We start from the raw sequence: 12175 nt of genomic DNA on the forward strand, positions 1-12175 counted from the left end.
TGATACGTAGATTGATATATAAAATGAAATTGAAAATGTCACCGAGAGAAAATTTACCGTTGTCAACCTTAATATACATACACACACATTATATATATATATATATATATATATATATATATATATATATATATATATATATATATATATATATATATATATATATATATATATATATATATATATTATAAAATCCACGTCAGAAGGTGAGTGAAAGCCGGGACTTGGAACAAGTGCTTTCGTAGTTTGTTCTACATTTTTAAGTTCACACTGAATATAAAAGAAGTTGACAGAAAGTAGTTGTTCCAAGTCCCGGTTTTCACTCCTTCTGACTTGGATTTATAATAGTCTCAAGCACGTCCCTTTGTGCTGCATTATATATATATATATATATATATATATATATATATATATATATATATATATATATAAATATATTTATATATATATTAAATATATATTTATATATATATTCAATATATATTTTATATATATATTATTTATATATAACGATAAGTCTTCTTTGACATCGGCACTAATGAAAAATTCAGGTAGTAAATAATTCACAAATCGCTAATATTAAAAATGAAATCGTGATATTTATTTCTATCAGCATTTTATCGCGACAATGTATTTAGTAATATATTTGAGCAAAAATATAAAAAAATATTGACGTTAGTAAGCTACTAACTAAGAGTCTTATCTCGATTGCTGAAAGATTTGTACTTTTGAGAATGGAATTGCGAAAATGGAAAGAGTTTACAGAAATCTAAATTTTTATACTTTTCATATTTGATTTTGAAACAATAAGCATAATCTGGCTGCTTCATTGCCTTCCCCAGAGAGAGAGAGAGAGAGAGAGAGAGAGAGAGAGAGAGAGAGAGAGAGAGAGAGAGAGAGAGAGAGAGCCGATCGTATTAGAAATGTACTCCCTCACTGGGTATATACTAGATTGATGGAATTATAACCTGTCTTTTCCCAAGTGTTTATATTCAGCTCATTTCCAAAGCAGTGCCGCTTTATCATTTAATAAATCAACAAATAATTGACAGTATTAATAAAGACGTATTAATAAAGACAACCTAATTGTGGTAATTTGCTCCCTTGGAGAAAGCAGAGCGCACCAGTATTTCACTTCGTGAGGTCATCATTCTCCCTTTAACGTAATTCATTCCTAATTCAACTAAGTTTTTTCAGACTTGTATTTTCATTGTGATCAGTTACTAGGTTAGTTGGTTTATTATTATCATTGATCTAAGTGGTAGTAGCATGAGTATTAGTATTAGTAGAAGTAGTAAATTTGATTTATATCCATGCTGGTATTTATATTGTAAGTTCCTTGTGATAGAGTGGATTACTTAAGAGGCTAGAATACAGCAAAGCCCGCACGTCGTAACAAAAGAGAAAAATCTAATTCTCTTCTATAACGATAACGCAGTTTAAGGGCAAACAGGACTCGAACCGTTCTTCCTAGCGCGTTTCCTTTCTGCTGGGCGACAGGACAAGAAGACCTCTCGATTGCCCTAAGCAAGACAAAAGTTTTCTGTTTGCGTTCCGTAACTTGTGCTTAGGAGGTTCCCGCACGTTCGAATTTTGAAGCCGCCGCTGTTTCTCGCCTTCTTCAATTGTATTACCTGTGAATATCGGACGATGCGGCGTTCCGTGTAATGCGTTTCTTATAAGAAAAAAAAAACTTTCGAGTTTTTTCTCCCCCTCCCTGCTGCTTTTTCGAGTAATGTAATAGTGTCACGTCGGAAATAGGTCTCCAATAAGATCACAGAATTGAGTTCGGGGGCGAGGTGCAGCAGTTGCCAGATAGTCTCGGCGACTTCAACTGGCTTTGCCGGGTCAACATATTTGCCAGATTGGCTGGAAACAGAGACAATTTCTGGATTATTTATAGCAAGTGTATTGCGGCGTTTTTTAATATTTACAGGTGTTAAGGGTGTGTGTTGATTGGCATCCATTGTTATGGAGATGAATATATACACGAGTGTCTGGGCGGTTCCGAGGGCGTTGGATGAGGAAGCATCGGGATCTTCCGTTTAGGGTGTCTGGCAACATTGTTCGGGTCAGCTGGGGGAGTCTGTGTGGTGTCCCGCAGTTAGTGTATCCTGGGACACGGTCGATAGTGGACGTATGTAGCTGGGACAAGAACATCATGGGTCATGCTTTATTCCGGACCTATTATGGTGCCCGTCGAAGATAACGATACAAGTGACGTCAGTGGTGCATTGCTTGGTGACTTTAATCCGATCTGGACTTGAAATAGTAACACAGGGGAATCGGTAGTTCGCATAAGTATTTATTGTCCGATAAAAAAAAATTATCGAAGGTGCAAGTTGACATTTCTGTGTGTACGGTTATTTAGAATAAAGATCATTGCGTGAAACAGAAGCGGAGAGAAAGAGCAGGGTCCCTCTCCGCACTTGGTATAATATCTCTTTCACAGCGACTTCAACGCGAGTGCAGGCCGAAGGGCTTACCACGGCGCTGATCGAAGATTGTTACTGTTCTTATAAGATTGATAACGACGAATACTTTTCTTGTTATAGAAAGATTTCACAGTTCTAGTCAAGCTGAACCAATTTTCTTTTCCTCGTCATATTCTGATTTTATTTATTTATATTTAGTATGTATGTGGATTTTCTCCCCCCGCCAAATAAAATGGGAATAAAGTCGCTCAAAACGCTTACCAAACCCACGAAGTCAGGTAAGGACTTTCAGTCTCTTTTTGTTTTGTCATGTTTATCATTTTAGTTTTTCATCTCTTTAAGTTTTAGTAATGGTATGCTTAAAATTGTTTTTGTAGTGAAATGGAAAAAAAAGTGGACTTCTCTTTTGAAATAGTCTCTTTAAGGATTTGGTGAAGGACAAATTTCATATCCCAGTTCTGATTCATTTGTCAGTATTTTGATTTTCATGGTTTTATGTCCATTTTAATTGTTTTTTGTAAGCTTCGTGTAATATATTCATTTGGATTTAATTTTGTCACTTCCATCATTCCTTCCTGGAAACCTGTGTCGTTGTGGACTTTGTCATTATTTCATTTCCTCTAGATTGATTTTCATTTTTGCGAGTAGTTTGGGTAAAAGAATTTTGAGTTTTAAATCTTCGCGATTATTTTGCAGTAGTTTACAATGACAACTTTTTTTCTTCCAAAAAAAGTGTCTGCTTAACTTTGTTAAAAAAGATCGACGCTTCCTCCCTGCTGGTTGGTAGCTTTGCTCCTCCTCCTCCTCCTCCTCCTCCTCCTCCTCCATGTGACCCCTGGCCCTATCCCCATGGGGCCTTTGAACCCCACCCTCCCCTGTATCCTCTTGTGGCGCTACCTGTAACCTCTGCCCCCCCCAACTTCCGGCCGTAGTTTTGCGCCTCATCCGAAAATCGTCTTTCTCGAAGCGTTCCGTTTCCCGGCGAAAGTTTGCCGTCGAAACCAATTCTTTCAATTATAATAAATTCGAATGAACGTCTTATCGAAAGATTTGGCCGAATTCCAATTCGGAATTTGCGAATAAAATCTCTTAAATTCTCACTTCCGGCAATCGTTCCCCGGTAAGGCCAAGCTCCGCCCCCTAAGTCTCACCAGGGCGGGCGTCCCATTGGGGAGGGGCTTACCTCCTACGCTCTTTTGGTTGCCTAACTCGTTCCATATAATATTCCGTCCCTCGCTTCATTATTTCGCCCTTTTTATTTCCATTTCGTCATCGACACGCTGTGTCTCTTTCGTATTTAATTTTGTCAGTTCCTGAACTTCATACATGTGTTGCAAGATGGCGACTGTTACGAGAATGGTCTGAGTAACTCGATTTCGCCGACGTTCGCCCAGAAACCACAAGTTGGGTATTACATCAGTAATCCTTTTTATCCGGGACCTCTCCCGAGTTATTTTGATGGGAAGAATATAGCAGTGGTCAGAGTTCAATATTATTATTATTGCCCCCTTTTTTGACGGAGGGTCTTTTATTTGTCCCCTTCTCCTGTATGCCTGTGCTCTCTCTCTCTCTCTCTTTCTCTCTCGAAGGGCTCTTCCGGCGCAGGGGCCCGATGGGAGGCTCACGTTTCACTGTCAGATCCTGCGGCTACTTCGCTCCCCTCTCTCTCTCTCTCTCTCTCTCTCTCTCTCTCTCTCTCTCTCTCTCTCTCTCTCTTCTCATTATATCTCAATTTCCCTCTCTCTCACACACATCTCTCTCTCTCTCTCTCTCTCTGCATGTGTGTGTTGCATGTTGTCTGTGTCTCTTGCTCACTTCTCTTCAAATCTCAATTTCCCTACCCCTCTCTCTCTCTCTCTCTCTCTCTCTCTCTCTCTCTCTCTCTCTCTCTCATGGCAGAGGTATTTCACCACTTGCCCTCATCATTCTCGCTCACGAGGAAGATTCCCGGAAACGATGACATTCGCATTACGTGGCGAGATGGACAGGCGCCGCAGATTTGCACTGCTTGAAAATTAAATGTTCACTGAACATTACTTTCATTGCCTCATAACAATACCTTGTCTGGAGAACATAAATTAAATGAGAGTTAAAGCTAAAGAAGAGAGAGAGAGAGAGAGAGAGAGAGAGAGAGAGAGAGAGAGAGAGAGAGAGAGGGCGTCCGTGTATTGGTGATCTACCGTATATCTGGCACCCACAGGATTGTGATGGGTGTCATCCGGGGAATTGAAAGGGGAGGGGCTTACGCGTTCCGATGGCAGCAGGGCTTTGGATTCCGTCGGTCCTTGCTTGGTCCCGGAGGTGTGGGGAGAGACAGAGAGAGAGAGAACCCCCTCTTCCCCCCCCCCACCTCTCCTGCTACCAAGCATGCCAAGTGGCCAAAGGATGGTGATGATGATGATACGGTATAGGTGCGGGCCAATCCATTTCTTCGGATTTTGACTGAGGCCAAGTTTTCGAAGGGCGGGGGGGAACTGTCAAGGGGGTGTGTGGGGAATTGCAATTGGGGAAGATATAATGCAGAAAATATATATATATGTTGCATTTGCTAACCTGCAATGAGCCTTCCATTTTTAAAAGTTTTGCGTTGTGAAATATGTTTGTTATACGAACGTATTCCTGTTCTCGAAGTATCTATTAATAAATTATTTATTTGGTGTGATAAAATAGGTCACAAAGTGATATAGTTTTGCTAACGATAAATCCAGAATCATGTTTGACCATAGTTATGTCGGGCTCGGAGGTTTATGCATATAACCACGTAATATGTTTTTACCGTGTATGGGCTATACATTTACGAGTTTTTAAGCATGCTACGCAATTGTAGACGAACCCCGAAGGCAGCAGTATATATGAGAGAGAGAGAGAGAGAGAAGCAATATTCAGAGCTTTCGTAGAGACGTGGCGTCAGACTACAACCCAACATCCTCCAGAACCTGTTTCTTTTTAAAAAAAAAAATGGTTTAGGTAATTAATCATTTCATTGTACGATAAAATAATATCTGCGTTTAGATCAAATTTTATGTATGTGGCATATGTTTGCCTGCAGAATTCATGTGCGTCTTTTTATTATTATTTTTTTTCTTTTTTTTTTATTTATTTATTTCGTTTGCACAATAAGGGAGAACAACGGCTATACTTAATAATGGGATAATTCCCGTAGGGGGTTAGTGCCGTCAGTGCACCTCATGCGGTGCACTGTAGGCATTACTTAAGGCTCTTTGCAGCATGCCTTCGACCCCTAGCTGCAACCCCTTTCGTTCCTTTTACTGTACCCCCTTTCATATTCTCTTTCTTCCATCTTACCTTCCAACCTCTCCTAACAATTGATTCATAGTGCAACTGCTTTGAGGTTTTCCTCCTGTTACACCTTTCATACTTCTTACTGTCAATTTCCGTTTCAGCGCTGAATGAGCTCATAGGTCCCAGTGCTTGCCCTTTGGCCTAAATTCCATATTCAGTTCAATTCAGAAATGTTGTACTATCTTATAGTGTATATTAATGGTAGGTTTAAATATTGTGTTTTTGATTCTATAAAATCCTATATCCCACATGCAGAAAGATGTCTTGAAGTGGGGATTTGGAGAAATAAAATGATATCTCATGCTTGTTCGTTTACACAGTAACTTCAAGATGAGGAAATGAAAAATAAACGACCTACTTTCTTTTATGAATTTCTCTTTCGTTTACATAACGGCGAATAGGGCCGTTTTAATGAAAGCCATCGGAATGTTATCTTAAACAGTTTATTATTATCATAACGTTCTTCATTATTTTGACGGAGCCCAAAACAGAACGAAATAAACGCTGACACAGACCTACTAGACTTTTACCTGATGTAGCTTTCCTTTCCTGTCCACGTCTCCGTCGGTTTCCTGTCACTTGTTTCTTCCTATTTCTAGTTCCCCTTCCTCTCCTTCCTTCCCTCCTTCCCTCCATTTCAGCGTCTGCTTCCTACTTCTTCGCTTCCTTTTCCTCATCTCCGAACAACAGCATCAGAAACACTTTGTCCCCCCAACCACCTTCCCTTATTCTCTCTCTCTCTCTCTCTCTCTCTCTCTCTCTCTCTCTCTCTCTCTCCAACAACATCAGAAACACTTCTCCCCAACCACCTTCTCTCTCTCTCTCTCTCTCTCTCTCTCTCTCTCTCTCTCTCTCTCTCTCTCCAACAGCATCAGAAACACCTTCCCTTATCCCCCCTCTCTCTCTCTCTCTCTCTCTCTCTCTCTCTCTCTCTCTCTCTCTCTCTCTCTCTCTGAAGGATTGTGCGGCGGCCGAGTTTTAAATCTGCTCCTTTTTGGTGAGTAAACTTCGAAGAGTTTTTGGACATTTTAACTTCTCATTGTGCTGACGCCTTTCTCCGTGTTCAGCCGATGCGCTCCGGATGATTCGGTCTTTGTCGTCGGCCATTCTTAGGACCTTCTCTTGAGCGCTTTTCCTTTTTTCTTTTTTTTTCCACGGTTCTTCTCAGTTCCGATGGGTCTTTTGGATTCTCCTCCTCCTCCTCCTCCTCCTCCTCCTCCTCCTCCTCCTCCTCCTCCTCCTCCTCCTCCTCCTCCCTACCCCGTATACTTCACATTGTCCTTTTTTCCCCTGAGAGGTATAACACCGGCCATACAAATAAATCTCCCTATGTAACCCTTCTTCATGTTCATTCATAACTTTCTTGGCTTGTTCATTCATTCTGTTTGTCTGCCCTCTTATAAGTTCTCTCTCTCTCTCTCTCTCTCTCTCTCTCTCTCTCTCTCTCTCTCTCTCTCTCTCATAATTTCTGTGTATTCTCGGTCGTAAAGGCTGCTGTAAGATGTAACACTGAGCGATAGATTTTCTTGTATTTCGTTGATAACACCTGCTTTTGCTTAAGTGTCCTGTCAAAAACCTTAAGTACAAGATATAAATTTTGAAATAAGTTATTACTGAACAGCCTATTTTATTCTGATTATGAATTTTCATTACGACTGAGTATTGTGTATCATTAATTTTTTAATTTTTGTCAGGAGGTTTTGGATATCACGAAAGTTTCCAAAGTTGAACAACAATCTGGAGTATTTATTTTAGGGAAGTGAGATATGTTTTGTATTATATCACTTGGCGTTATATATCTTCAGTATCCGAAATCATACGAAATCGCAACGTGTCACCGCTTCGTACCGTACGCGAACGGGACGCTAGATCGCAAGGCAGGCCCTTGTTTAAGTGGAAGTAGGGGGCGAGATTATGTTACACGGTGACTTAAGACGGAAGCCATGGCCGAAAGGACTCAACTCTGGAGGAGAATGGGGACAGGGATAAAGGGGGGGAATAAGGGGGTGGGTCGTTGTAGAAGGGGGGAGGGCGTCCCATCCCAGAAGGAGTGTATGTATGTCGCTTTTAAGGACTGCACACAACTTGAGGAGGCGATATCTCTCTCTCTCTCTCTCTCTCTCTCTCTCTCTCTCTCTCTCTCTCTCTCTCTCCCCGCATGAAGGTGATTTCAATACCTAGGGGTTGTGTAGTGCTTAGTCGCTGATCTCTTAAATTTTGAATTTTTGGTTTGAAAAATAGAGACAAAAGTTATGTAATTACGAAGTATATATTATTACTCAAACACATACACACAAATATATATATATATATATATATATATATATATATATATATATATATATATATATATATATATATATATATATATAATATATATATATATATATATATATATATATATATATATATATATATATATATATATATATATATATATACACACATACACTTTTAGTATCATGGATTTTTTCCGAAAATGTAATTACTTCCTCTGATTTCTAATTTGAATTTTTATTGTTCAGACAAAATATCACACTCCGCCATAGATATTTATTTTTGGTTTTTAGATTGGAATGCTAACTCACATTAGCGATATCAAAAAAGCTTCACTTTTCCAAAAGGACTGTGTTTTTCAAAGCCCTAGGAATAGATCGCTTAAGATTTCTAGAGCTCTTGTCTAATGACACCTTCTTAGACGTAGGAATTATGTGAATGAACTTCACACGTAAGACATTAGTGATTGGTTGAACTTTGAACAGGAACTGGCGTTACAACTTATATGGTTATCGGTGTGCCATATGTCACAGCTCTTCTGTTGGATGAAAACTTTTTCGACCGTGAGACTGATTTTCTTGTAGATTTCCTTTGGTTATCTAAGCCTTTGATTAGAAACTTACACACGAAACACTGAAAGCTTAGCTTTGGTGACCAAAGGAAAGACCCCGTAGAGGGGTAGTGCCGTCAGTGCGCCTCATGCGGTGCACTGTAGACATTACTTAAGGGTCTTTGCAGCGTCCCTAATTCGGCCCCTAGCTGCAACCTCTTCCATTTCTTTCACTGTGCTTCTGTTCATATTCTCTTTTTTCCATCTTACTTTCCACCTTCTCCAAAAATTGTTTCGTAGTGCAACTACGAGGTTTTCCTCCTGTTACACCTTTCAGACCTCCTTACTGTCAGTTTCCCTTTCAGCGCTGAATGACTTCAAAGGTCCCAGCGCTTGGCCTTTGGCCGAAATCCTATATGATACTGATACCGATACTAAAGGAAAGAACATTATTTCTTTAGGCGTCCTTTATGATACACCTGCGCTTCACCTCATTAATATCTCATGATTTATCAACTTTCTATGAAATTCGGAAACTTCTTGTTATGCTTCCAATTATTTTATTTCCGCTTTTTTATTGTTTGCTTACCCACATTGATTGTCGCTTGCGTCACACGTTTGCCCTTCCTTTAGGTAAATGTCGCATCGTTAATGTAACAGATTATTATCGAATGCTTCATCTTCCGCAGAGGCGATTAGCGACAAGGTTTGCTTGTATGTCTTATATTTAAAATTTAAATCCGCTTCATTTTTGGGCAAGACTCCGGTACTTGTATCGCTTTGGTACAAATACAAGTACAAATACTATATTTATTGTGGCCTTGTATACCTTTTCTTTCCTCATGGCCATAGTATTTAGTTTCACTGAAACACAGGGCGCTGACACAAGAGGCCACTGAAGAGAGTTATGGTCACGCTCTTGGCTCCTTTTTTTTTTTTTTTTTTTTCTTGTACTTATGATTGAATGTTACTGTTGTGATGACGAGAATTCTCTCTCTCTCTCTCTCTCTCTCTCTCTCTCTCTCTCTCTCTCTTTTGTTTTCTGGACCGGCCGGCGGCCTTGGTTTTCGCTCGGCCGCCGGTGCATCATCCGCTCGGCTGGTCCCGGGACTGCCTCCCCTATTCTTCGAGACCAATTTGAGGGTCCATGAGGGCTGACAACCGTGAATGGTTCCAGTTAATAAATCGCTTATATAGCTCCCTTCTTCTTCTTCTTCTTCTTCTTCTTCTTCCATCCCTCCTTTCCCCTCTTAGCCATCTCCCCACCATCCCTCCCTCACCTCCCCATAAACTCCGCTCTTAACAAATCTCCGACCCATTGTGCGCTGTCAATGCGGGAAAAGGTGTTCTTTATCAGTTGATATGACTTTTGGTTCGGAGATTTCGGGAGACGAGTCCGTCCCATTGTTGCGCCGATGTGCGGGAGATATTGATATGAACGGCCGCCGCCAGTGATCATGACGGTTTACGTAGTCTCGAGGAAATGTTTATTGTAGTTCCAGAAGGGGTCGGCACTAGAAGGACGCCTTGGGGAACCTCGCATCGCCCCGCCCGCCGCCCTCTTCTAAAGACGGACGGACCCCTTTCCTATTTTTGCACACCTGTACAATCCGTACAGGTGAGCGCATGGGGTCAATGTGTCTGTGCGTACTTCCTGTGGAGGATAGATCCGGCAGCCTGTGTTTGCCACAATAGGCTGCTCTTTTGAAATAATTCACGCAGTGGGCGGCGTTTGGGTTTTGGGGGACCTGCAGAGTCTCGGACTGCGGTGAGATGAAATGGGATATTTATTTATGCGTCGTCTTCATTATTCAGATAAAAATTAAACAAATACGGTTTATTACGTTACTTAATATTATAATTTATATAGACTTTTTTTTTTACATTTTATATAAAGTAATTTTTTATACCATCACTAGGCGGAACCAGAGCCGTATATAGACTCTATATGCGGCTCTGGGCGGAACAGCAAAGCGTGGCCGTGATTCTAGTTTGATGCTGTCAGCGTGTAAGTTCGTCCTCATGAACTGTTCCTTGCGGGAAAAATATCAGCTAGGCCTTTCATAAAGTTTTATGACCTTTAGTAATTGTAATCATGTTTTTATATATTTTCATATATTATAATTGAACTTATTTTGTCTGTTTACTTTTCTAGTACAGTTTTTGGATTTATAGGAATCTTACTTTCAATGAGCTTGGAAATATTATTATTATTATTATTATTATTATTATTATTATTATTATTATTATTATTATTATTATTATTATTCCAGAGTTCACGGGCAATATATATTGTAGCGTATCTGCACAAAATTCTGTGCAGTATGTGTATGTCTACATTCACACTTCCATATGTTGCAGTATCTGATTGATTTGTGACTTTTAAAACTGGCGTGACAACATTAGACTATTGACGCCGCGTGCACACACGCGTATGTGAACTTACTTAAGTACATCAGCTCATTGACTTCTCAATGTTGATCCCCCATAATCATGTGTCATTGGAGGCCACATCTCCTCCGATGGATGTCATTTGAACCGTAGCCTTTTGCGTCCCGGACCAGATGCCGACCTGGCCATGTCCGAAAATAAAACCTGTCCAATGGTGAGGTTGGAACGTGCAGCAATGCAGGCTGGAGGAAAGGACCGAAGTATTACATATACATTGGACTACGGAGCGGTTCTCGCATCCTTTAGGGTTTTATTGTGATGTTTGCGCCTTCAGGAGGCTAATGCCTTTTGGGAAGGGCTCTCCTCTAGTTGTTTCTCCTGTGTGGTTTGGTTACCCGTTGGTTGGCATTTTTGAAAAAGAAGGGATTTTGAGTTTTTTTTATTTAATTACGTTGTTGTTTTTTGTAGTTATTTAGCGTGTAGGATTTAAGTCTTGAGGTTACAGTTTAATAAGAAATAAGAAAGATAGCTTACTTTAAAGTTGCTAACTGTTACAGTACGTAAAATTTTGAAATAACGTCTGCAGGCGATCGTTGTCTGACCATCATTATAGATTCTTAACGAGTGTGCTCGGGCATTCGGTACTAATTCTCACCCTATGACGAACTGGGTATAGACCCTAAGGAATTACCCGATCTACACCAGAAACAGTTATTATTATTATTATTATTATTATTATTATTATTATTATTATTATTATTATTATTATTATTATTGCTTTTTTACGGAGTCGTGAACATACACAGGTAATCAAATATCAAAGTGTGTGGTCAGCTCTATGTATGTAGAAGAAAATGCGATGAAAATTATATAATCTCTTTTCTCTCGGGTTTATTTTCATAGACTTTGGTGGCAGAATTATTTTCTTGAGAAAGACGATAAACAATGTGGTCACAGCTCATTGCGTTTAAGTGTGAGAGGGTTTTATCTCTCCAGAAATAGCGAACTTATGGAACTTGGACCAACTTCTCTATTAGCCTAACCTGAACAGGAAAATAAAATGAAATTATATATATATATATATATATATATATATATATATATATATATATATATATATATATATATATATATATATATATAATTACATGCTGGCTTCGGAATGGATAGATATTGCGGCATATTAGAAGCTTTATCCTTATCCCTTCAAGGCTTCTGC

At 39.6% G+C, this 12175-nt stretch overlaps 1 protein-coding gene across 16 annotated transcripts in view; it reads left to right on the forward strand.

Moving 5' to 3' along the window:
- LOC136842758 (protein C-ets-1-like) overlaps positions 1-12175 on the forward strand; it is a 419972-nt gene that overhangs the window by 323224 nt on the left and 84573 nt on the right. The window contains exon 1 of one of the 16 annotated variants that reach the window (XM_067110547.1): positions 2099-2713. The exons of 14 other annotated variants lie outside the window; for them this stretch is intronic. In XM_067110547.1, the coding sequence (XP_066966648.1) occupies positions 2635-2713 (79 nt within the window). In that variant the 5' untranslated portion in view covers positions 2099-2634. Of the gene's footprint in view, positions 1-2098; positions 2714-12175 lie in introns of those variants that run through there. One more of the 16 variants, XM_067110546.1, reaches the window with a different exon arrangement.

This window comes from Macrobrachium rosenbergii, chromosome 10 (genome assembly GCF_040412425.1).
Source record: "Macrobrachium rosenbergii isolate ZJJX-2024 chromosome 10, ASM4041242v1, whole genome shotgun sequence".
Lineage (NCBI taxonomy): Eukaryota > Metazoa > Arthropoda > Malacostraca > Decapoda > Palaemonidae > Macrobrachium > Macrobrachium rosenbergii.